The sequence below is a fragment of the Phocoena sinus genome, chromosome 2, assembly GCF_008692025.1.
Source record: "Phocoena sinus isolate mPhoSin1 chromosome 2, mPhoSin1.pri, whole genome shotgun sequence".
Classification (NCBI taxonomy): domain Eukaryota; kingdom Metazoa; phylum Chordata; class Mammalia; order Artiodactyla; family Phocoenidae; genus Phocoena; species Phocoena sinus.
The window spans coordinates 177,550,647-177,574,868 of NC_045764.1; the positions used below are offsets into that span (position 1 = coordinate 177,550,647).

At 68.2% G+C, this 24,222-nt stretch overlaps 1 protein-coding gene across 4 annotated transcripts; it reads right to left on the reverse strand.

Moving 5' to 3' along the window:
• Window positions 1-1,345: 1,345 nt before the first annotated feature.
• On the reverse strand, window positions 1,346-24,157 carry AKT1 (AKT serine/threonine kinase 1). 4 transcript variants are annotated; one of them, XM_032622677.1, is made up of 14 exons: window positions 23,916-24,151; window positions 21,098-21,236; window positions 9,523-9,651; window positions 6,854-6,965; window positions 6,601-6,748; window positions 6,165-6,296; window positions 6,024-6,089; window positions 4,837-4,905; window positions 4,570-4,695; window positions 4,352-4,480; window positions 4,040-4,155; window positions 3,426-3,513; window positions 2,574-2,676; window positions 1,346-2,336 (listed from the first exon to the last, which is right to left on the reverse strand). In XM_032622677.1, exons 2-14 carry the CDS (start codon window positions 21,141-21,143, stop codon window positions 2,257-2,259), a joined length of 1,344 nt encoding a protein of 447 aa, XP_032478568.1. In that variant the 5' UTR covers window positions 21,144-21,236; window positions 23,916-24,151; the 3' UTR covers window positions 1,346-2,256. The 4 variants fall into 4 exon arrangements, with proteins under 4 accessions (XP_032478568.1, XP_032478567.1, XP_032478566.1 ...); XM_032622676.1 differs by having other exon boundaries at window positions 4,040-4,254; window positions 23,916-24,148; XM_032622675.1 differs by having other exon boundaries at window positions 1,346-2,676; window positions 23,916-24,157.
• Window positions 24,158-24,222: the final 65 nt, after the last annotated feature.

Consider the following 24,222-nt stretch of genomic DNA (forward strand, 5'->3'; position numbering starts at 1 on the left):
GAACGTCCCTAAGGCCATCACCCGCATCCCCCAGTTATCCCCCAACCATCCCCCCATCATCAGCCAGGGAGGCCCCACGAGAAAGCGCAGCTCGTGCCCCTCCGCCCGGCCAGCTGGCCGCCACCCCCCCACATGCCCCAGCTCCAGCTTCAGAGGCACCTCCCGGTTTTCCACACCACATCTGGCGCTTTGGGGTACCGTTTGCTCGAAGTTCGAGGATAATGGAAAGGTACTGCTGTAGGTTCTGGTGTCTACAATATACATTTTTTTTCCTTTTTTTATGTGTTAAAATACACACCTCTTCAAGACCCTGCCTTCAGCTCTTTGGGGTATATGTGTACCCAGGAGTGGAATTGCTGGGTCACGTGGTAGTTCTGTTTTTATTTTTTTGAGGAACTTCCATACTGTTTTCCAGAGGCTGAGCCATTTTACATTCCTACCCACAGCGCACAGGCTTCCAATTTGAAGGACGTTTTTACGTATCTGAAATCTGGATCCAAAGCATCATCTAGCAGGTAACATTTGGTGTGTTTGTGGTTTCCAAAAAAGCTGTGGGAGCCTGTCAAAACTGAGCCATCAGGCACCGCCCAGAGAGGCACCCGCAGGCCTGACTGACCCCACCCACCTCATGCTCCGCGCAGGCGCCCCTTCCAGCAGAAGGGGCAGCCACCCCGCCCCAAGGAATGTCTCGTCGGGGTCACGGGCCCCGGAGCCCAGAGAAGCAGGCTGCTCTGCCCCCTCCCCCGGGCCCAGGCGCCAGGCCCAGTGAGAGGTCCGTCCCGGCCACGCCTGCGGGGTTGAGTCCCCGTGAGAGAGGAGGAGCTGAGGCTCCGCCCACCCCTCTCTGGGCAGGCGCCTGGAGGCCGACGCGCGGGCCAGCGCCGGCAGCCGGCTCCTCCCCGCACCCACCAGGTGGCGCCCACGGCACGTCCCGCTGGGCTGCTCGGGCGCCCCGGACCCACTCCCGGCTGTCCCAGGCTTGCGGTGTGACCGCCGGCAGGCCGCTCTCTCGGTCCTCCTCGGGCCCTAGGGCCTGGCAGTGACCCGAGTCTCGGCCTTGGCCAGCTTCCTGGTGGTCGGGGTCTGCGGCATTGCACGGACAGAGCTGGTAGGCAGGCGGCTGTGCAGTCTGGGTGGCTTCCTTGGGGCATGGGGCTGGGGTGAAGCCAGGTGGAGACAGGGACGGCCAGGGCATCCCCCGCTCCGGTGAGTCCCGCCGGAGTGGGGTGGGGGGACATCGTCCCTCGAAGGTCATCCCTGGGGCCTCCGGGCAGGAAGGACAGGGCGCTCCCCTCAAGCGGACCGGCTACATGCTCCTTCACATGCCACCCAGCAAAACAAGCCACAGAGTTGAAAAGCAATTTTTATTGAAGAATTTGGAGGGAAAGTCTCATAATAGTAAAAATACTAAAGTTGAGTATAAAAAAACGCCACGGTGCAGCGCAGGGTCCGGCCGGGAGACACGGGGGGTGCAGCGACGGCCCCTCCGAAGGGTGTCAGGTGGGGCCAGGGCAACAGCAGGAGAGTGAAGCTTCTACGAGGACAGGTGCTACCAGGGGAAGCCATCGGGTGAGACCGTCCCAATGGGGAAGGGGGCGGAGCGAGGGCCCTCTCCTGAGATTAGAAGCCCCAGCATGCACGCGAACAGCGTAATACTCGGCAACAGATGTCACCTGGCTCTTCTATCTTGCCGGCGAACGCCGGCCCAACCCCACTGCAGGGGCCACCCTCCTCCAGCCTCAGTGCTGGGGCTGCTGCGTGCCCCACCCAGAGCGAGAGGGGGCCAGGCCAGCACACCACGGCAAGGTGGCTTCTGGGGCCCGCGGGCCGGGCCGAGGCAGGGGCAGCCAGGGACAGCCGGCGAGAGGGACGGAGGGGCCGCGGGCAGGGCCCACCCAGGCCCGATTGCACTTGGCTGCAGAAGTCCTCAACGTTTTCCTACGCGAATCTAATTGTTCCGAAGGCCGCGGCCACGTCTGGAGAACTGGATGAATAAATTAAGAAAAACCGCAGGATGTCTTCCTCCCGACCTGGCTGGCCGAAAGGACACCGCCCCCAAGGCGGGCAGCCCTGCCCACAGCACGGGGCGTCTTCCCATCCGTGTTGGAGGACGGCAATGGTTCCGCCCAAACGCATCCGGAAATAAGAAACATTAAGTACAGATCATCCGTGCGAGGCTTCCTCCCGAGTCTTGCAAGCCCTCGTCCGGAGCACCTGGCTGCCCACGGCGGCGTCCCAAGCGCGCCGGCTGGCCCCTCAGGCCGTGCCGCTGGCCGAGTAGGAGAACTGGGGGAAGTGAGGCCTCCGCTCGCTGTCCACGCCCTCCATGCTGTCGTCTGCGGGCGGGAGGGGCGGTTCAGCTCCGGGCACCGGGCAAGTGAGGCCGGCCCCAGGGCTCGCCTCCCAGACTCCGCGTCCAGCCTCAGCGAGCCCCCACCCCACGATCCCGGGGCCGGGGGCCGCGGCCCTCCCGCCCTGACGGCCACCCGTGAGGGAGCCTTCCCAGTAAAATGCTGAGCACGGAGTTCTGTTGCCTGGAGAGGAGGAAGGCGTCTGCAGGGAGGCCCCCTCACCTCGGTCGGGCGGCGTGATGGTGATAATCTGGGCTGTGAACTCTTCGTCAAAATACCTGGTGTCCGTCTCGGACGTGACCTGAGGCTTGAAGGGTGGGCTGAGCTGCAGGAAGGGGGCTGCGTTACAGGTCTCGCCCTGTACTGCCCGGCACACCTGGACCTGGACCTGGACCTGGACCCAACTCAGGACCCACCCAGGAGCCAAGGCTGGGGCCAGGCCTTCCTCTGCCCACGTGCCCTCTGGGGCCTCGCCCTTCAGGGATCCATCCACCTGCGGGGCCACCGGCCTCACTCGCGGCCCCCGGACGGCAGAGTGGCCCGGCAGCGTCAGGCCACAGAGAGGACTCACCACAACGCAGGATGCAAGGGCAACTGCAGAGGGACAGGCTGGCGGGAGGAAGGACCCCCACTCCCCCGACCCCGGGCCCGGGTGCAGGGCTGCCTGGGAACTAGCAGGGGGTCTCTCGGGTCGGGGCTGGGACTAGAGCCCTTGGAGGGAGGCCCAGGAGGCGGCAGGACCCTGGCTGGAGCAGAGCAGGGTGGAGAGCCCTGTCTCACAGGGACAAAGGCCCAGCCGGCCATGTGTGGCCTGCAGGGGAGGGGCGGGCTGGAAACGGGGTGGAAGCACGCTTGGAGACAGGCACCCAGCACGCCTAGGGGCAACCGTCCTAAGCCTGCTGGCCACCCCACCAGCACGGGCCAGGGCCTGGGGCTCCCAGGTCCCTCCGAGGGCAAAGTGCAGAGGCACACGTGCAGGAAGCAGCTGCCGAGGCCCCTCACGTGTGCTTGCGGGGTGTGAGCAGGTGGGTGTGAGCGGGCGTGGGGGGAGGGGCGTACACGGGCCCCTCGCACCTTCTTCTCATACACGTCCTGCCACGCGATGCTGGCGAAGAAGCGGTGCTGCATGATCTCCTTGGCGTCCTCGGAGCCCCCGCCGAGCCTGTGGGAGACGGAGGCCGCGGTCACCCGCCGGGGCCCAAGGTTCAGCCCCTCCCCCACAGGCCGCGGTCACCCGCCGGGCCCAAGGTTCAGCCCCTCCCCCACGGGCAGCGGCCCGGGCAGCGGCGGCAGGTGCCGGGTGCTGGGTGGGCAGGAGCTGCCCGCCGAGCCTGTGGGAGACGGAGGCCGCGGTCACCCGCCGGGCCCAAGGTTCAGCCCCTCCCCCACGGGCAGCGGCCCGGGCAGCGGCGGCAGGTGCCGGGTGCTGGGTGGGCAGGAGCTGCCCGCCGAGCCTGTGGGAGACGGAGGCCGCGGTGACGGGGTCGCCACCCGCCGGGCCCAAGGTTCAGCCCCTCCCCCACAGGCAGCGGCCCGGGCAGCTGCGGCAGGTGCCGGCAGGGCCGGCTCTTCCCGAGCAGGTGTGAGCAGGCCCTCCGCCCGGGACATCACACACGGCCACCAGCACGGTCGTTCCCTGGGGGGTTCGGGGCACAGGTGGCCGGGGGGCAGCCCAGGGCAGGGCTCACCGCTGCTTGGGGTCCTTCTTGAGCAGCCCTGAGAGCAGGGACTTGGCCTCAGGGCTGAGCGTGCGTGGGAAGCGGATCTCCTCCATGAGGATGAGCTCGAAAAGCTTCTCGTGGTCCTGGTTGTAGAAGGGCAGGCGGCCGCACATCATCTCGTACATGACCACGCCCAGCCCCCACCAGTCCACCGCCCGGCCGTAGTCGTTGTCCTCCAGCACCTGGGGTTGCAGGGCACGGGCTCAGAGGGCACCTGAGACACGGGGACTCGGGGGTCGGGAGGGGGGAGGGGGGACTCGGGGCGCGGCAGACGCGCACCTCGGGGGCCAGGTACTCAGGCGTCCCGCAGAAGGTCTTCATGGTGGCGCCATCCTTGATGCCCTCCTTGCACAGCCCGAAGTCCGTGATCTTGATGTGCCCGTCCTTGTCCAGCATGAGGTTCTCCAGCTGCAGGAGGCGGCCTCCGGGTCAGCCCGCCTCCACGCCGCCTCCACGCCCCGCCCCCATTCCCGCCCCAGATCCCCGGCCCCGCCCACCTTGAGGTCCCGGTACACCACGTTCTTCTCCGAGTGCAGGTAGTCCAGGGCAGACACGATCTCGGCGCCGTAGAACCGGGCCCGGTCCTCGGGGAACACCCGCTCCCGGGACAGGTGGAAGAAGAGCTGCGGGACGGGGAGCCTGAGCGGGGCCGGTGACCTGGGCCAGGGTCACGGGGCGGAGGCCCTAACCAGGCGGGGAGCGGGGAGGGCAGCCACCCAGACACCCGAGGCTCAGAAAGGGCCGCCCCGGGACCCGGGCCCTACCTCGCCTCCGTTGGCGTACTCCATGACGAAGCACAGGCGGTCGTGGGTCTGGAAGGAGTACTTCAGGGCCTGTGAGGGAAGCAGAGCTGGAACCCGGCCCTCAAGCTGGGCGGGAGCTTCGCCCTGTTCAGGGCGGGAGATACCCTGCTGCCCCACCGGCCGCGCCCGAGGACGAGTGGCTGCAGGTCCAGGGACCGAGAGGCGGCGCCCCTTTAGGGCCGGCCCTGCTGCCCTCACACCTGAAACCACAGGCGGCCTCGCTTTAAAAGAAAGGCCCGCTGATGACTGCTTGCTCACAGAAACACGGACGGGAGATCCTCCCCGGCTCTGGGCTCCCGCACGGCCAGGCCGGCCGCACTGATCAGGGAATGTGCGGAACGCGACGTTAGCGTCCCGTACAGGGACCCACTGGAGGGTGGAGGGCACGACAGAGCCTGCCTGGCCTTCTCCTCACAATCCTCCAGCCAGACAGAGGGAAAAAGAGCAAAATGAAGCAGACGAGGCAAAGCCACGGTAACGAGTAACGTCTGGACGAACAAACACGATGTCTGCTCTTGAAGTCATGTTTCTCATAAGAAAACGTGTCAGGAAAAACATCGCTGCAAGTCTGACCACTGCTCTGCCCCTGCTTCGGATCAGACCGTCCCCTGGAGCGAGGACAGCTGTGCTGAGCGGAGGGGACGGGCCCACGGTGGTCCCGGGCACAAGACCTCAGAGGCCGGCGCCAGGTCGCCCAAGGCCTGAGTCCTGAGCCCCGTCCGCCTGACTGCTGACCTTCTGGGGGCGGAGCTGGCTGGGCCTGGCAGCCTAATTCCGGGCACTTCCCTGTTGCTCCAGAAGGCCAGGGGTTTTCCATACACCCCTCCTGGCCCGGGTTCCCCCAGGACAGGGACCTCCCGGAGTGAGCCTCAAAGGGGAAGCAGTGCAAGACCGTGCAGAAGGGTGGGCATGGGGAGCGTGGCCCCCCAGGGTCTCAGCGGGCCAGAGGGCAGGCCAGGCCTCCTGCCCTCTCTGTGCACCAGTGACCCCACACCATGCACCTCCACCCGCCCCTCCTGGAGGCCCGCCCGCCGTCCACGGGGCCCTGAGCCCACCAGATTCACAGGGGAGGAGGGGTTGGTGCGAGTGACCGCGCGACCCCAGCACCTGGTGCCCGAGCCGTCCCCCGGGGTCCAGAGGGGACTCACCGTCAGGAAGGGGTGCCGGGAGTTCTGGAGGACGCGGTTCTCCGTGAGCGTGTGGGCCACCTCGTCCTGGAAAACAGGGCCCACTGAGCCGCCCACCCCGCCTGGCCCGGCCCCGGCCCTGGCCCCGGCCCCGGCCCCTACCTTGGCCACAATGACCTCCTTCTTCAGGATCTTCATGGCATAGTAGCGGCCCGTGGCCTTCTCCTTCACCAGGATCACCTTCCCGAAGGTGCCTTTGCCCAGCAGCTTCAGGTACTCAAACTCATTCATGGTCTGCGGGTAGCGGGCAGGCACCAGGGTCAGGGGGCAGCATGGTGACTGCTGGAGGCCCAACAGTGGTGAGGGGTGCCAGAGGCCGGGGCCCCCGCGGCCAGCCTCGGGGCCGAGCACAGGTGGGGCCCGAGGGGTCCAGGGCTCGTGGGAGACCACGGGGCTGTGCGCCCCGACTTGGAGCCCTGGGGTTCGGGGGGACGGTGGGAGCAACGGCACCCGGGCCTTCCCGAACCCGGCGTCCCTCCCTCACTCCTGTGCGAGGAGCTGGGCGGGGCAGGGCCCCAAGGGCAGGGCCGGGCCTCACCACGCGGTGCTTGGGCTTGGCCAGCGCCACCTCCATCTCCTCCGCCCCTGAGTTCTCGCCAGGCGAGCCCGACCGGAAGTCCATCATCTCCTCCTCCTGCCTCTTGAGCCCGTCGGCCACCGTCTGGATGGCGGTTGTCCACTCCTCCCTGCAGGGCAGTCAGTCGGCTGAGGCCCCAGCCCCGCCCAGGTCTGGGGCCGCCCCCTCCGAGGTCCCTGGGCTTGGGGCACCGGGACTCGTCTCCAGCGCGTACCGCTCCTCGGGGGTCTCTACATGGAACGTGCGCTCGATGACCGTGGTCCACTGCAGGCAGCGGATGATGAAGGTGTTGGGCCGCGGCCGCTCCGTCTTCATCAGCTGGCATTCTGGGGGCAGGCGAGCATCTGTCTGCACTGAGCCCCGGCCCACCCGCCACAGCCCAGCCCTCCCCAAGCCTCGGTCTCCCGCCCTGTAAAAGGGGGCCGGGACCCCCACTCCAGCTGGGACCCTGCTCAGAGAGCTCAGCGGCGCCCCTCAGGGGGTGTCTGGGGGCCGGTCAACCCTCCGTGGTCCTTCCTTAGGTCTCCAAGCCCCCCTGCCAGCCAGGACACGGCCTTCAACCAGCCGGAGGGTGAGGGGTTTGGGAGGGCAACTCGCCCTCCCCGAGCAGAACCATCCCACCGCTTTCCCAGCGTCACGATGACCAGCTCTGCCGGCCCCCTCGCGGCGCAGGGCCAGTCCCGGGACGGAGAGAGATAGTGACTCACCCTCCGGAGAAGCTGCCTGTCCACCCCCGAGGCCACTGGGGCTGCACCCTCCCCACACTGCTGCCCATGCCCCCAGGTGCACACGGGAGTGGAAACAGGCACATGCACACCCGGGACACGCACACCTGCAGCCGAGGAACCGTGGAGGTGCCCCAGGCCCGGAGAGGGGCTGGATTCCAGCCCAGCCTGTATGAGGCGGGAGGGGGCCGCGGGGCCAGCGCAGGGGTCTCCGACATTCCAGCGTCTAGGCCCTGGCAACCGCGAGGGGCCCCGGCCGGCCTCAGCCGAGTGCAAGGGAGCGAGGAATGGTCTGCCAGGCCGCGGGGCCAGGAGGGGGCTGGGGGCCCAGCCTTATGCGGAGGGCGGCCTGTGTCTACACGGGGCAGGGGAGAGAGGAAAACCTGTGCGGCCAGCCTTCCGGGTCCCCACACGCCCCCTCCCACTCGCTCAGCCCATCGGAGACCACCGGGAGCCCCCAGGGCTCGGGCGCCTGACACCCACCCAGGGCCTGACTTCTCATCTCTCCACCCTGGAACCCAGCCCCAAGGAAGAGCCCCTGCTACAGAGGCCCCCGCACAGCCGCTCCCCCCTCCCGCACGCCTCTGCTCCTGCGTCTGAAGCCCCTGCTGGCCTAATGCCCGGGTCAGGGCCCCAGTCCCACCCACTGCTCAGGAAGCCCCTCTGGGCGGTGCCCACCTCCCATGCGCCTCCCGAGAGCCCCCCCCCACCGTGCTCCCCTGCATTCAGCCTGGGGAACACTCCCGAGGGGCCTCAGCCCCCCAGCAAGGCAGCATCCCCCTGGCCGAGGATCCTTCCCAAGCCCGGAAGCCCCCAGGCTGACCCAGGAGGCCCTGCGGGGAGCCAGACACACTGCAGTGAGGCTCCCACGCGGCCACAAGGCTGCGGGGACGGGGGTCTGCCTCCTTGGCCTCCCCTCACCCCCAGGCCCCCGTTCTACCTGCTGCTTTGCTGAGACTTGAGGAGCCTGGGAGGGGGTTCAGGGCTCACAGGAACCAGGCCCTGCTAAAGCACCCCCAAGGGAGCCTCCCTTGTGGCGCAGGGCCTCTGCTCCTCCCACTAGAAGCCCTGCAGCACGGGGCCAGGCACACTGGGGGGTGGGCAGGACGGCCCCCACCTCAGAATATCTGCAGGCGTGGAGGCTGGGAATCCTTCCCCGTCAGCCGAGGACGGGCCACCTGTGCTACGCCCCCTCCTGAGACCCTGGACCAGAACCTGCGGTCTGGCGGCAGGGGGTGTGTGTGCAGCCAGAGGACCCCGAGCTCCCAGGCACGTGGCAGGGAGGGCAGAGCCAGCCGGAGGGTGGGGGTTGAATGAAGGAGCCTGGGGTGGAGCCAGGACTGTGCTCTGCACCCCAGACAGCAGCCCAGGTGGACCCCGGGGTGTGCTGGTCGACAAGCCCATCACTAACTCACCCATCAGGCCCGTGTCCCAGGCCAGCCCGGGCAGAGCACCGGGAACAGGGACCAGGCCGGAAGGCCCGCCCGGCCCAGCATCCCACCCACCCACCCGTCCCCATGCCTGGGTGCCCCCCACCATGGGTAGGGTCACACCTGCCGTCCCCCTGCAGGTACGTAACGAGGCCACAGTAGCACTTGGTTTAGAAAACGTGCAAGTTTGTTCAGCGTCCTGAGACGCCCCAGGCCAGCAGTGCTGCACCCACCCACCTGGCACCCCAGCTGAGGGTGGGAACAAACGCACTGCCACGGTGGACTGGGGTCTCTGAAAACCTGTGGTGGGCACTCGTGCTGGGGCGACGGAGGCCCCGGGAAGCGGGCTGCCCCCCACCCCCACACTCTCTTCCTGCCTCTGCCGGGGGCTTTGGGGAAAAAGGGCCCTGGTGGGCTTGTCTGGCCCCCACTGGAGGAGGGGCCCAGGTCGGCCGGCTGCCCCAGGCCAGGCCCTCCGGCCTCCAGAAGCCCACCCGGAACAACGTCGGGCTCGGCTCGGAGATCCCTGGCAGCCGGAGCCGACCACTAAGCGGTCCCTGAGGTGACACAGGGCCGCAGGCCCAGCCTGGTCCCCGGAGGGCTGCTGGCCCCAGACACCGCGGCCGGGGGGACCCCACGTGGGGCCGCTGGGCCCAGAGGGCTCTCTCCGCCCCGCCCACCAGCCCGGCTCCCTCACCCCAACCCAGGGCGGCCGCCGGCACACTTACGCGCCACGGAGAAGTTGTTCAGGGGTGACTCGCGCTGCTCCACGTCCTGCGGCCGCTCCTTATAGCCGATGAAGGTGCCGTCGTTCTTCAAGAGGAAGTACCGGGGCCGCCAGGTTTTGATGTACTCACCTGAGGACAGGCGGGCGGGCAGGCACTGAGGGGCTGCAGCCGCCGGACCACGCTCCTGTCCCCCTACACAGCCCGCTCCCCGGGGTAAGTCACAGCTGGTTGTGCCGGGACAGATGCGCCCAGGATGCCCCAACTCCGGGCACTGACCCCGATTCCCCTGGGGCAGGCAGAGGGTGGGTGGGCAGACAGGTTTCACTGTATGAAAGCACCACCTCTGATGAAGTGCCAGCCCTGAACCTGGACCTGGGGGAAGCGGTACAACTGAGAGGAGGCCGGCCCGATCCAGAGGGCCTTCCTGGAGGAGGTGGTGCCAAACCAGCGGGTCTCCAACCAGAGCGTGGGGACCAGCTACAGCCACCCGCCAGGGGCTTCAGGGCCAAGAGGCCTCCCCACCCACCCTGGGTGCCGCCAGGTGGTGGACGCGGCAGCTACTGTGATGACCGTGGCGACTGGGCTGCCCAGCGCAGCTGGCCCCTGCCAAGAGGATGGAGCCTAGCTAGCATCCAGCAGTGAGGGGGCCAGCCTCACACTCAGAGTGCGACTCACGGGGGCTTGCCTGGCAGACACGAGCCCACCTGCAGCACGTCCCCAGGATGGGCACTCGGGACAGAGCCCCCTCTGCCCGTGTGACAACACTTGCTGTCCAGGGGCCCTGAGCGCTGTTGTGAAGCCAGACCCAGAAGGCGGCTGTGTGGTCCTCGGGCTGGGACCTGCCGTCCTGGGCCCCCGCATCCCACCCACGGGTCACCCAGGTGCCCAGGAAAGTTCTCCCTGAAGCTCTAGCATCAGCCACGAACAGGCGCTCGCACTCAGGAATCAGAGCAGATGTCCTCTGCGACGTGCCAGCGGTGCCATTTTTCATACTGACACCCAAAAAAAAACGCTTCATTTACATTTTGCCGAGCCAGGAGTTTGAACACCACCAAAGAGCTTACTAATTAGGCGCCCGCTTCAGCAGAGGGCCACCGGGCAGCAGGAGGGGAGGGGGCCGGACTTTCCCCACGAGCTGGGCCCCGCACGCAGCCACCTGGAAGGCGAGCAAAGGCCCAGCGCCCCGCGCCTCGGTCCGCTCTGCCTCTCCCCCCGCCTCACCACCCAGCTCCCACCCTGCACGACCCAGGGCCTCTGGGGGATGCTGGGCAGTCGGGGCCTCCAGCCACTCCCTTCCTTCCCCAGGGAGCCCAGGCAGGGGTCCCCACCGGGCCAGACACCACTGGGCCAGGGAGGACCCGGGCGTCAGCCGGTAACCTGCCCTCACCCCGACAGCATTTAGCGGGGTCTCCACCCAGGTCTGAGCCCCCCAGACTCCTGGGGACGTGGGCTGGGAAGGTGGTGAGGCCACCTTTGAACGCTGCCTCCCGTCCCGGGCCCGGGGACCGCCCCCTGGCCACTGGTCCCAGCCAGCCTCCCCCGCCCGGTGCAGGGTGGAGCAGAGCTGGTTCCGGGGGCTGAAGGCGGCCCACCCCGCTCCATCCCGGGCGCCCGCTGCTCGCTCCCACCCGCCTGCGCTCCAGTCTGGAGCTGTCGGCCCCTGATGGAGTGCCTCCCATCCCGCCAGCTGCCGCTCCCCGGGACGCTAAGTGCGCGGGGAGAGTGATGAGCGCCTCATCCGTGCAGCCCCGAGAATCCATCTTGATCACCAACTGCTGGCGGCCCCCACCGTGCCCAGCACGGCGGCCCCCCAGCGCCGCACCCCATGCGGGCAGTCGGCACGTGTGTGCCCACAGAGGCGTCCGCGCTCGGCAGGACCCGCACGCCCCAGCCTGGGCCTCGGACCCCGCTGTGGCTGAGGCCCTGGGAGGGGGACCCGCCCCCAGCCACGTGACCCTGCACCCACCCTCCAGCTTTCACCCCACAAGCCCACCCAGGGCACTGAAGGGGGGCCAGGCGACGGGAGCCGGGCAACACAGGTGGAAGCGACAGGCGGGGAGGCAGCCTCACTCGGGCCCTGGCCCTCAGCAGCCGGCATCCAGACCCCCGGAGGAGAAGCCAGGACCGCTGCGGGGGCGGGCGGGGGGTGGGAACGGGCAGGGGAGGCCGGGGCGGCCAGGGCCACGGCGCTGAGACCCACAGACCCCTTTCTTCAGCCTCTGGGGCACTCCCGCCTGCAGACATCCAGCCAGGCCCACAAGTGACCGCCAGCCGCAACCTGGGCCGTGGCCTCCATCTGAACGAGTTCAGTGCGGACAGGACGCCGGTGGGCGGCCGGCCCAGGGACGGGGGGTACACAGGAGGGGCGAGGGGAGGAGGTGGCCGCCCTATGCCTGGCTACGGCTGTGCTCTGTCCTCTCGGCTGCAACACCTGTGGGCCAGCGAGGGGAATGAGGCAGCACAGACACAAACAGCCCATGCTGGGAACAGGCGAGAAGGCCCAAGTCTGCTCTTCAGATGCCACGCCGTAAACTGGGGGGGTGGGGGGGGAGGGGTGTCCCCTGGTCTCTGGGGCCAGATGACCGCCCACCACCGGGTGGCCTCCCAGCAGTGGCCACACCAGGGGTCAGCAGGGACTGGCCTGGACCTGGGCCCAGGTCGGGTCCCCTCGTCCCTGCCACTCCCGCCCAAGCCCAGCCCAGGACTCCCACCCACCCCATCCCACCTGAGCGAACGCTTCAGACCGGGGCCCTGGAGCCCCACGTCACAGCTGGCCCAGCTCCCCTCCGCGCAGGGCAGGGCAGCACCCCGGTCGGGAGACCGGAGCTGGGGGTGGGCACTTGGAGGCACGCGTGGTCTGGTGCCCACCCCCACCTGGAGGGTCCATCCTCAGTGCCCCCCGAGGTGGGGGGCTCTTTCAGAAGCCCAGTCCTGGGCCGGGGCAGGGGAGGGGCCCTACGGCACCACACCCACCCCTCCCAGACACTGGCGCCCCACCCGGCCACCAGAAAGGGGACCACGCCCCCTGAACCCCGAATGCCCAGGCCTGCCCACCTGCCTCCCAGGCTCCAGATGAGGAGGCAACTGCCCTGGGTGGGGTGGGTGCTGGGGGATGCCCAGGGCAGGGCTTCCCTCCTCCTCCTGCCCCCCGGGACTCCCAGCCCCCAGCCCCGGCCCCCTCAGTGTCCCCGTGTGTCGTCCATCGGGAGGGCCCTTCCACCATCCCAGCTCATCCCCAGGAAGGGGCTGCAGGACCCTCAAGGAAGGGGGATTCCTCGCCAGCATCACTTGTCTCCCACAGCCCAAATCACCCTGACGGGGCCACACAGCCAGGATCAGGGACAGGAAGGGTGCCGGCTGACAGCCTGTGCCTCTACACCTCCCAGCCCGGGTCCCAGGCCGCGCTGTGGGTCAGGGCACCCCCGGCAGGAGACGCGGAGGCCAGGCCGAGCCGCTGGGGGCCCCAGGGGCGCAGCGAGCAGGCTCCCCGCATCCCAGGCCTGCCACCCGCGAGTCCTCCCCTGCCTGGCACCTCAGCCCCTCCAAGCCCCCAAGCGCAGGCCGCTGGCTGCCACACCCTGAGCTCCATGGACGGTCAGAGTCCCCAGCTCCTGGGGAAACTGCTGGATAAACGCTTTGCCGCAGCGGTGGCAGGTGGCGGCTGGCAGGGAGCCAGGCGGCGCTGAGCTGTTTCTCCACAGCGAAGCGAGCCCCAGCAGGCTGGGGGAGCGGGTGCCAGCTGACGGCGGCCACCACTTGGTCCCCCGCCACTGCCACATCCATCGCTCATGGACAGCTGCCTCACGCCATCACCCCCTCCGGCGCTGCGAGCGACGTGGGGTGGGCGCGGGCCTGGCTCGTCTCGTGTCCCCACGTCCCTGTGTCCCTGTCCCACCGGCAGGACACCAGACTACAGACAGTCAGCAAAAGCCCGAGAACCGGTGCCGGGAGGGGGCACGCCCACTCAGGCGGAGCCCAGGTCTGGCGGGCGAGCCACGCCGCCTGCTTCTTGCTCCTGGGGACGCTTTCCTAGGGCAGCTCTCTCGGGGTCCTCACGGGGGCACGAACGGCCAGTGTGGACAAAAGGAGAGGAGAGGTGGCCACTCCCGGCCCGGCAGCGGGGGGACAGGTGGAGGACGAGGGTTCCCCTAACACAGCCCCCCGAGCCCAGCTGGGCCGCCCCCAAGCTGCCTGGCAAGCCGAGAAGGTGGGATCATTACGACCAGTCACTCCTGGGGGAAAACGAGGCCCAAGGGAGAGGGCTCTCAAGGTCACAGAGAGGCAGATGGTGGCCAGAGTCCCAGGTCCGGCTGCCCAGGCGGGGCTCACTCCTCGACACAAACCGAGAACTCTTCGCAGGTCGTTGGTTCTGCCATCAAGCAGGCAGGGGCCCAAGGCCTCAGCCCAATGCACACAGACTCAAGAGGAACGTGGGGAGGCGGGGTGAGAGGGAGGGATGCAGTCAGGGAGCAGCGCTGTGCCCCCGCCCCCACCGTCAAGGTGCAGCAGACGGCCCTGGGGTCTCCCTGCCCCTTCCTGCTGCCCCAGGACGGTGCCAGCTTTCAGGCCTCTCACCAGCTACGACCGACAGACAGCCCCTCTCGCTGCAGCTGCCCGCACATCACCTGGGCCTGGACGTCCCCCCCCGTCCTGGCCATCTTCGGAAACCCTCCTCCTTGGGCACCACACATCACCTGCTGCACAGGCCAGAAAAAGGGGCCACCCCTGACCCCAGCCCGCCCCGCCACCCACCTCCCCCGCGCTCTCCCCCTGATGTGCACCTGGCCTCACCACTGCAGGGTTCAGGGGTGCTGCTTGGAAAGAGCTGGGCTGGGTCCAGGGTTCAGGGCAGCCACAGCCATACCTCTGCCTGCAGGGGCATCTGGGGCCTACACTTTCCAGGCCAGGTGGGCCTGGAAGGCAGGGCAGGCAGCCCCCAGGCCTGTCAGTCTACCAGCTTCCCCCCATCTGCTGGCCCCTTGGGTCACAGGCCCTGGCAGAGGGGACTCTGGCCACCACCGGTCCTGGCCCAGGCCCTCAGGCAGCGTCTGCCCAAAGCCACACGGCACTTAAGTTTTAGGTTTCCAGAATGTTTCCCTAGGGACACGCCTCTCACTCCTGTGCTGAGAGCCCAGGATAAACCCAATGAAACCAAGGGAGGTGTCGGGGCTCCCTGGGCAAGGCAGAGGCAAGGAGGAGGGTGGGGGGGGGGCGAGAGTGAACAGACGGGCAGCACGGGCTCCCGGGAGAGCAGGTGGGGTGGCAGCAGACCCCTCCCTGCAGACATAGCTACAGGAAAGGAGAGCCCTGCGGGCACCGGCCCTGTCCAGACCCCCTCCCTGCAGACCCTCAGAAGAGGCAGAGCAAGACCCTGGCGTCTAAGTGACCCCCAGCCTCCGTGAGCCAGGGCCCTCCCCGGGGGACGAGGGGCTCCAAGCACCAACCCCACCTCCCCCAGGAAAAAGCACCACCTACACAGGGGAGGGGGCAAGGGAATGAGGGACAGATCCGGGGGACCCTCCAGAGAGAGGGCCTTCCACCTCCCAGCCGCCCAGCTCTTATTTACTTATTCCCTAACTGGGAGCCACGTCGTGGTGCGACAGCCGTGAGGACAGCAAGACCTGGCTAGGGACGTGGTGGGGACACAGTGACACGGTGGCAGGCTGCATCCTCCCAGCTGCCAGCCCTGTCACCTCATGCTCCCGGCCACACCCACCCTGGCCCCAGCCCCGATCGAGCTCATCACAGCCCCCAAACTCCAGCTCACAGCGTACCCCGCCCCCCCAGCCCGGGGTGGAGCGCCAGCATGGGGCCCCCACCCCTGCCAGGAACAACCGGCTGGCTGAGGCCTCTGGGCCGGCGGAACCAGCCGGGAGGAGGCTGGGGGCCGGGGGTCTGTGGTCCTGGGCCTGCTCTGGGATCCGGGCGCCCAAACCAAGTGCCCAGGGGACCGCACCCCAAGGCCCCCAGGGGCGGCAGAAGAGGCACCAGACAACCCCCCATCAGTGCCAACATTCCTGAAACACGAGCGTTATTTCGGACGGTTAAGGAGCCCCGCGTGACACAGGAAGAAAGGCAGCAGGGGCGTGGCCGGGTGAGCGCACGCGGCCCTCTGTCCGGGCCGGGCTGGGGGCCTACCCGTGGGGGTGAGTGGACGGGGGCCCGGGGCACCCACCGCTACGGGTGCAGAGGCGGCAGGCGGCCGCCGGCTCCAGTTACAGGAGGGCCCGCGGGGAGGGCCCGCAGGGAGGGCGCTGGCAGCGAGCCTGGCCGGGTGCGCCCAGGCAGAGGGGATGCCAGCCGCGCCAGCGCCCCCGCCCCCACCCTCCCATGGCACTTCTAGGAACTGGCCTGACACGACCCGGCCCAGGCCCCCCTCCCCTCCACGTACAGGGCGCACACTCAGCTCCCTGGGGTGGCTGGGCGGCCGGTAGCGGCCCCCTCCTCGCCACCACAGGGCCAGGAAGCGGACAGGAGCACGGCCCGCTCAGGGCCCCTCAGGCCCGGGGCAGCGGTGACCCCTCATCCCCCAGCGCAAGGACGCCCGAGCTTCCTCTTTCGTTGTTTGTTTTGAAGGGAAAACTCAACCGGCTCACAAAACAGGAAACTTAGTCCCACACAGGCCGGCAGGCCTCGGCCTCAGCCTCGTGCCACCGCCCGTGGGCTCAGGGGCCCCCCTCCAGGAACGGGCCCCCCTCCCAGGCAGCGTCCTACGGAGCAGAGGCCCCCGCACCTGCTCCCACCCCTGGGCTGGCCGCCTGCACGCACCTGCCTCAGTGGACCTCCGCTGCAGCGAGACACGGAGGGGACCTGGGCACCCCTCGCCTGCGCCAGGGACGCTGCGGTGCCGGGGGCGGAGGGCCCAGGACAGCCCCAACCTCCAGCCTGGGGCACGGGGCCAAGGAAGCAGCCTGCCTCCCCTGACGGCCGGTCCCGTGACCCCTGTGACCCCTTGCCCAGGCAGAGTGGCCCGGGGCCGTGCACACAGATGCTTCACAACGACAGGCCCCCAGGCAGCTGTGCTCAGAAGTGGGTTCAACAGGCCCCTGCTGTCCGCTCAGCAGAGCCGTTGCCCCCTCTGGAGGGGAGCCGGGCTGCACCCCCACGGCCCCGCCCCATGGGAAGCCCAGGACTGGGGATGGGTGGGAGTCTGTGTCAGCAGGTGGGACCACCAGCTCCCCAGCTTAGAGCCACCGGGGGGGCAGGTAAAGCCCAGGGCCGCAGCCAGAAGCAGGACCTGGCCAGGACCGAGGGAGGGTAGGGGGGAGGAGCCACCACAGCCCAGAAGCCCGCCCCCCACCAGGACGCCTGGGACCAGCACAGCGGGATGGCAAGGGCCTGGAACGGGGGGAGGGTCTGGGCCAGAAATGGGCTGCGTGTGGGTGGGTGGGTGGGGGCACAGCCAGGCCTGAGAGTGCCAGGGACCAGCCCCACCGAGCCCCGTGAACACGTGGCGCCACCAGGCCCGCCGCTCCTGGGGTGGGGGTAGTTAAGCTGACGCACAGACGCTAGCCTCCCACGTGTGCACGCACCGGGCAGACCTCACCTGGGGTCACGTCCAGGGAGGGTCCTGGACGGGGGACCCCGTGCCCACAGCCCAGCTCTCCTGCACCCCGGCCCTCAGCACTCCCCGCCGGGCTGCGGCGTGCTGGCTGCCCTAACGGACCCTCCTGGCCAGGCCAGCAGCTGGCCCACGTGAGCCCAGGGGTCCCCGAGGCCGGTGCCCCACCCCCACCCAGACCCTCAGCCCCTCCCTTCACCCCGTGGACAGCATCTCACTGCCGTCCTCCCTTCTCCCGGCCCATGTGGCCCAGCTGGCGCGTCCATGGGTTGGAGACAACTAGGACGCCCACAGACCCTGCGCCCTCCACGGGCTCCAAGGGTGGGACCCGCGGGTGGGGCTCTGCTGGAGCAGCTCTCCGTGGGGCTGGGCTGCAGCCGAGGTGGTGCACAGCCCGGCGGGCACCAGGGCAAGTGGGCAGGGACGACGGGGCCCTGGGGACACGTCCCAAAGCAGCTGCACGGACTCAGGCCCGTGGCCTCGCGCACCGCACACAGCCTAAAGACAAAACCGGAGGCCGCAGGCCAAGTCCAGCCAGACCCGCATCCTGAAGGAGGACAAGGTTTTTAAACTGTCAACCTTCAGATGTCAGGAGAGTGCACATAACAGACCAAACCTTTGGAAAGGCGACTTTCTGAGCCACACCGAGCCCACCGGCCCCCGGCACCCGCGGCTGGAGCTGAACGGCAGCTGCCCACCACTCGGGCTGTCCACCCACAGCTTGGGGGGGCTGCCCATCGCTCGGGATGCCTGCCCGTCACTCACTCAGAACGTCCCGCTTTATCAGGAAGGCTGCCCACCTCTGGGGACACCCACCCATAGCTCGGGCTGTCCACCCGTCTCGCAGGACATCTGCACACGGTCCCTGCGGCCCCACCTGGCTCAGCCCTCCTCACCACCTTCTGAGCCTTGGGCAGCTGGACCCCTCTCTCCTGGGGACAGCCGGGGACACCGAGGCCCAGGGGGCCTGCTGGGTGCCGCAGGGCAGCACCACGCTGGGACTCGAGCTGTGGCGTCAGCCGCCAGCCCGGGCTCTCCTCTGCCCCTCGGCGGCTCTGGCCCAGAGTACACGCATCAGGACACCAGGGCCGCAGCCCCGGGCCCTCCTCAGAGATGGGAGGGAGGGAGCCCATGTCCCTGAGGGGCGGGAGAAGGAGCTGGGGGCCAGGGGTCTGTCCTGCCCTGACCCTGGCCAACGGGCTGTTGGGTCAACTCTCAACACCCACTCAGCCCTGAAGGTTCCTTCGCCCCTCACGTGCAGGCCCTGGGCTGGACGCAGGGCAGACACGGCACGGTGGGCAATGCAGGCCCTCATCCCACAACAGCCCCCCAACCTACGTAACAAGAAGCAAGAGCGTGGGGGGCCTCAGGGGTCTGCGAGGAGCTGGAGGACAGCCGGAGCTCCCCAAACCCCCCTGGGGATCAGACCCCCGGTGGGGGAAGGGGGCAGGGCGGCGGTGGCACCTGACACCACTGCTGCAGGAGCCCTCCGCCCGCTCCCAGCCCAGGGACCCCCCAGCTCTACCCAGAGCCACCCCACAGGAGGCCCGGCTCCCTCTTCCAGCCAGTCCTGAGAGGCGGGGCCGGGGCCAGGGGGTGGGCGTGACGCTGCAGGTGAGGGAGGGTTCTGGGAGCGGAGCACGTACACAGAAGTATCTTCAAACCGTCCACCCTCCTGCCCGTGAAGTGGGGTTCGGCCTGCACGTCCGCCCGCGCACAACCAAGGCCAGGACGCTATCCACACCCAGGAAGGGTACGCGAGCCTCCCCACCCCAGTCTCAGGAAATGGCACCGCTGCGTACCTCCAGCCCCAAATCGGGGTCCTCCTCGATCCCCCAACATCTAACCCAAGCCCACCCATTTCCCACCCCTCGGCCACATGACCCCTGTTCCTTTCACCCAGTCACCCCAAAGTCCAGCACACAGGAAGAGCCCATGTTTGTGGGAAAGCACAGATTCGTAAAAGATGGACTGAGAGACGGACAAGAGGACAGAGAGAACAAGACAGCAGTGGGGGCGGTGGGGTGAGCCTGCAACACACAGAGCTTCCCACGGGGTCACTAGGAAGGGGGAGCGGAGGGCAGGCAGTGGAGGTGGGACACGGCACAGCCCCTCCCGGGCTACAAGAGGGCCAGGGCCACATCGCCGCCCCACACACCGCCTGGGCTGGCACGTGGGCTGGAGAAAGAAGAGAGGAGGCACGTGGGCGCGTAGGACCCTCTGTCCCGGCCCAAGTTTGGCTGCACTCTGCCCCAGGGCTGACCCCACCAGGCCCTTGCCCACCACCACTGTACCCATAGGGAAACCGAGGCCCACGGAGTCAACAGACTTGCCCTTGGAGAAGGACACAGGGATGGGGCAGCCGAGTCAGGTCAAAGCCCAGCTCCCTGGATGCCCCACTGGGCCCGACACCCCGAGCCCCCAGCGCACACACCCAGGGCGGCACTCTAAACTTCACCCAGCGTGAGAGGGGCACTCCCACCCGAGCCTGGCTGGCCAGTGGATGCCCCGGTAACTGGGACAGGAGCCCTGGCAGCCCTGAGGCCTAGGCATCTCCTAGGTCAGTCCTTAATCGAACAGTTAACAAACAGTTGCCAAGGATTAAGGGGTACCGGTCCCCGTGTGCTCTTGTGCTGCCACCAGGCACAGAGGGGAGGACGGGGACCAGGGTCAGAGAGGGCATCCTTGCCACCAAAGAGGGCTGAGGTGAGGCAGACAGAGTAGGACCTGATGGGGAGCGGGGGTGGGAGGCTCCAGGCACAAGAAGTGGTACTCCTGGGGGTCAGGAAGGGGTAAACATTGGGGGAGGGGATCCAGAAGGCCGCTGGGTGCAGGAAACCTTGGAGGAGCTCGCCACGGACCACAGGCCCCTGCGGCCACCTCACCTCCGTCTTGAGGCCCAGTGCACTGTCCTCCCGGCAGCCGCCTAAGTGAGCTCTAAAAACACATAGCAGACCACATCCTTGATCCCCTGCTTCGTGCCCTCTGCAGCCCCTTGAGGTCTCAGCTCCGTCACTCCTGTGCTGCCCAACGCAGCTCCTGCAGCTTCCCAGCCTGCTCTGCTGGGAGGCTCCTATGCATCCCACAAAACCCAGTCTCGTGACACCCACTTTTGCCGTGCCTCCCTGTGTGCTCCACCTATGTCTGAGGTTCCCCCTCCCAACAGCCCGTGGGATCCCGAGGTGGGGACGGGGACACCCTCACCAGAGGGTGTGCGTGAAGAGTGGCGTGGCTAGTGGCTAGCTAGCATGGGATCGCCAGAGCTTTAGGAGGGAACAGGTCTGGAGGAAGAGCAAGTTGGGGGAGCAGGTGGTGACTGGCCAATCCCCGCCCTGGAGCAGGAGGGAGTGACTTACCCAGGCACCTGGACAGGAGGCCTGTCCAGCCCCCAACCACCGGCCCCTAAGCACCAGAGGGCCGTGGGGCAGGCAGGGCCGGAAGGTGAGGGGCCCAGGCCTGAGCTCCCGTCCCAGCAGCTCCTCACTGAGCCCCTCCCTGGGCACAGGGCCATATGAGTGAGCACAGGGGAGGCTGAGGGGGCTCCAGGCCAGCTGGCTCAGCAGCTCCAGTGTAAACCCGCCCCGAGCTGGGCCACTGGGTGGCACGGAGCCCCCTCCCGCCTACAGCCAGGCCAAGCAGCCCTGCCCTGCCCTCAGGAGCCCTCGGGCAGCGCCCCGGGCCACTAATGCGCCAGGCCTTGGACCGGCCCCAGCGTCCTCACTGCCTTCCAGGAAAGCGGGTGGCTCTTCCTGCCCACGGCCCCAGCCAGGCAGCCACTCATGGGCTGCACGCCGGCCCAGGGCACACGTCCCCGCCCGGGAGGTCCCACGAGGCCATGCCCTCCAGGCCGTGGGGACACTGGGCCCCAAAGCGCACCCGGGCCGGTCTAGGAGGGTCCAGGAGCCCAGGGAGGCCTCGCTCGCCCGGCAGCCACGGCCCAGGCCGCCCCCAGCCACTGAGGAGCCACAGGCCCACTTGGGACCCTCACCCCCGGCCGGCCCCGCGGGCACTGACCTCGTTTGTGCAGCCAGCCCTCCTTCACGATGGCCACGTCGTTCATGGTGCCGGGGCTCCCACAGGCCTGCGTGGCCCAGACCTCGCTCACACGCCTCTAGCAGGGTCCTCCCAGAGCCCAGCGGGCTGTCAACAGCCTCTGGAAGAAGCAGAGGGAAGTGTGAGGCTGTGTTGGGCTTGGGGACACTCCTCGGACCTCGAGGTGAGCCCAGGAGGCCCGTAGCGCCTGGGGACTCAGCCCGGGTGTGCCTTCCCAGACAACCTGTGCCCTCTTAGCATCCAGAGCCCCCGCTGGCCCCCGCTCTGCCTTCCCGCCACGGCACCTGATACAAAGTCACTCACACTGCTCCCTGGGCCCAGGCCTCCCCTCCCCCTGGGCTTCAAGCCCCTGCCACCACCCCTCCTGGAACCCCAAGCCCTCAGAGCTCACTGCCCCCCTTACCGACCCATTCCCACCTCCCCTGACCTTTGTACAAATCACTCCTGTCCCCAAAAGGCCCTCCTGGTATATCCCAGCCTCCCTAACCTGCCGGCCCAGCGGAGGCCACCTCTTCCAGGCAACCCCTCTGACTGCTTCAGCGCACACCACTCAGCCTCCCCAATCCCCTGGTGAGGGTGCCCAGTTCTCCCTGTCCATGGTGTTCCTGCCCAGAGGCTGGGGTTCCCAGGCAGAGTCCAGAGCTCCTCTTCCCTGCCCCAGACTGGGAAAGGAGAGAAATTCAAACGTGATGTCTCAAGAAGGCAGGGGCAGGAGTGCAGGTAATTGGTACAAATGAGAGCCCGGAGCCCTCCAGGGTGACATGAAAACCCCCTACACACCCCCATCCCACAGAAACGCCGAACCCCTCCTAAACCACAGCGCCCCCGCCGGTCTGATTCTGGTTCATTCATTCGGCCAATATGTGCTGGGCATCTCTGGTTTTGCCAGGCTCAGCGCTGGGCACTGGGGACAAAGAGGGGTTCCGACGAGTCCCGTCTGTAAGGAGTACCCAGTCCAGGGTGGTTACAGACCCGTAATTACAGCTTCCAGGAGGCAACAAATGGGGAGGACTGTGCAAACTCAGAGGCACTGGCACCCACCCTTTGGAGGCCCACCAGCAGCCTTCTCTTGAGCGGACACTTTGGCCATTGATCCTTTGTGGCCCACCCCAATGCTCCCCTGCTGGATGAACTCCTAGGCATCCCTCAAAACCCCGTTCTCACATCACCGGCTCCGAGCATCCTGGGACAGAGCACTCTCCCCATGAGCAGTCCTCTGCTACCCTTCCAGTTGGGCACTCATGAGGGCAGGCCGGGAAAGACTCCTCTCGGGGACACCCAGGCCGGGCAGAGACCCTGAGTACCTCCAACATGGGTCTTCCTACAGCCACCTAGACACTCTCCCGCAGCCCACCTTACTGGCCTCCTGAGGCATGGGCTAAGCACCAAGAGAAGGCCGCTTTGCACTGACTGTCTTGGGCTAAATTTGGAAGGACAGGAAGAGCCACTCACTGCCTTGTGTCTGGGACAGGGAAGACGCTCCTTGCCCAACACACTCAGCAAGCCCACAGGCAGGGATGGCAAGTAAGACTGGAAGAGGTACCACCAAGGACAGGGCTCTGAGCCCCACCTGGCAGGCACAGGGGGCTCTGGTGACACTTGAGTAGGCGTGGCCTGGAGGCAGAGGGCTGGACTCAAAGACCTCTGGATGTGCCCCTACCCCCACTGGGGCCTGAGCAGGGCCTGGTGCTGACAGAGTCAGACAGCTGCCGACGGCCCCGTGTGTAAAAGTGTATCTACGCACACACAGGGTGTGCATGTGCCCGGAAATACACGCGCCGAGCCAAGGCCCGGGCTGCCTCTGGGCACAGGGTGGGCGGCCCGGACGGGACCTCTGCTTCCCGCCGCTTCTGTCCTGTGAGTGACTTCACCACAAAGGTGAATTACTGCTATTATTACTTAAGTCACAACCTTAAAAAAATAAGAATAATTTGTGCTCTGAAGGGCCCCCTCCCCCTGCGTCCAAAACACTGGTTTATGAACTGGATGCTCAGCTGGGGGGCAGGGAACCAAGCCCCACAAGTGTACCCCACCCTCCACCTGGACCAGAGCTCACAGCAGTTAGGGGTGGCCTGAGCAAGGTGGGAGGGGCCCAGGAGTGAATGTCGGGGGCCCTCTGGCCACAGAGCACAGGCCCAGGGCCCCAACTCTGTCCACCGCGACAATACTCGGGAACCAATCCCACCCACCAAGTTCATCAGCTGCCCCGGGCCTCCGGGTTGGGTGGGCAGCACCTCCAGAACCCACCCAGCTCAGGAACAAGTCTCAGGACCCAGGAGGGCTGCAGTCCTTTGTGGGAGGGCCTGGGCACCCAGCCACCATGGACAACTTTTTGTCTATGGGAAAATGAGGTCCCTTCCAAGGGTCCACCCACAAACTTCAACAAGGGCCGGGGCGAGCCTTTTCCTCGGCCCCCTGAGCACCTACTGTGCGCCGGGGCCCCCCTGGCCGGGCGCCTGGGCAGCCCCCGGCCGCAACGGTGCCCCGGCCCCCCGCGCTTGGCCGCACCCCTCCGCTCCGGCCCGGGCCTCGCCCGGCGGAGCCGCTTCCCCAAGGTCATGCGGGAGGCCGGGGCCGGAGGCACGCACCCCCAGCGCCGGCGCGGCCCGCGCCCTCCCCGCCCAGGCCGCGCTCGGCCACTTCCTGCTCCCGCTCCTCCATTCCACCCGCGCGCGGCCCTGGCCCCGGCCCCGGCGGCCGCGAACAAAGCGGCCGGGCCGCAGGGAGGAAATCCGGGCCCCGGCGGCGGGCGGCGGGCGGCGGGCGGGCGGGGACTCACCGGGCGCCGCGTCCGGCGCGAGCGCGGGCCTAGCCGGGCCGCGGCCTCCGGCGCCCGCCGCTCCGCATCCCCGCGGGCCGGCCGGCCGGGGCCGGGCTGGAGGCCGCGGCGGGCGCTGATCGGGCGGGCCTCGCGCGCCGCCGGACCCGGAGCTCGTGCGCGGCCGCCGGCTGGCTCCTCCGGGCTGCGCTGGCTGCGCTGCTGCGCTGGGCCGGCCGCCCGCCCGCCGCGCTCGGTCCCGCCGGCCCGCCCTCTCCCCGCCCCGCGCCCGCCCCGCCCGGCCGCCCGCCCACATCCGCCTCCGCCG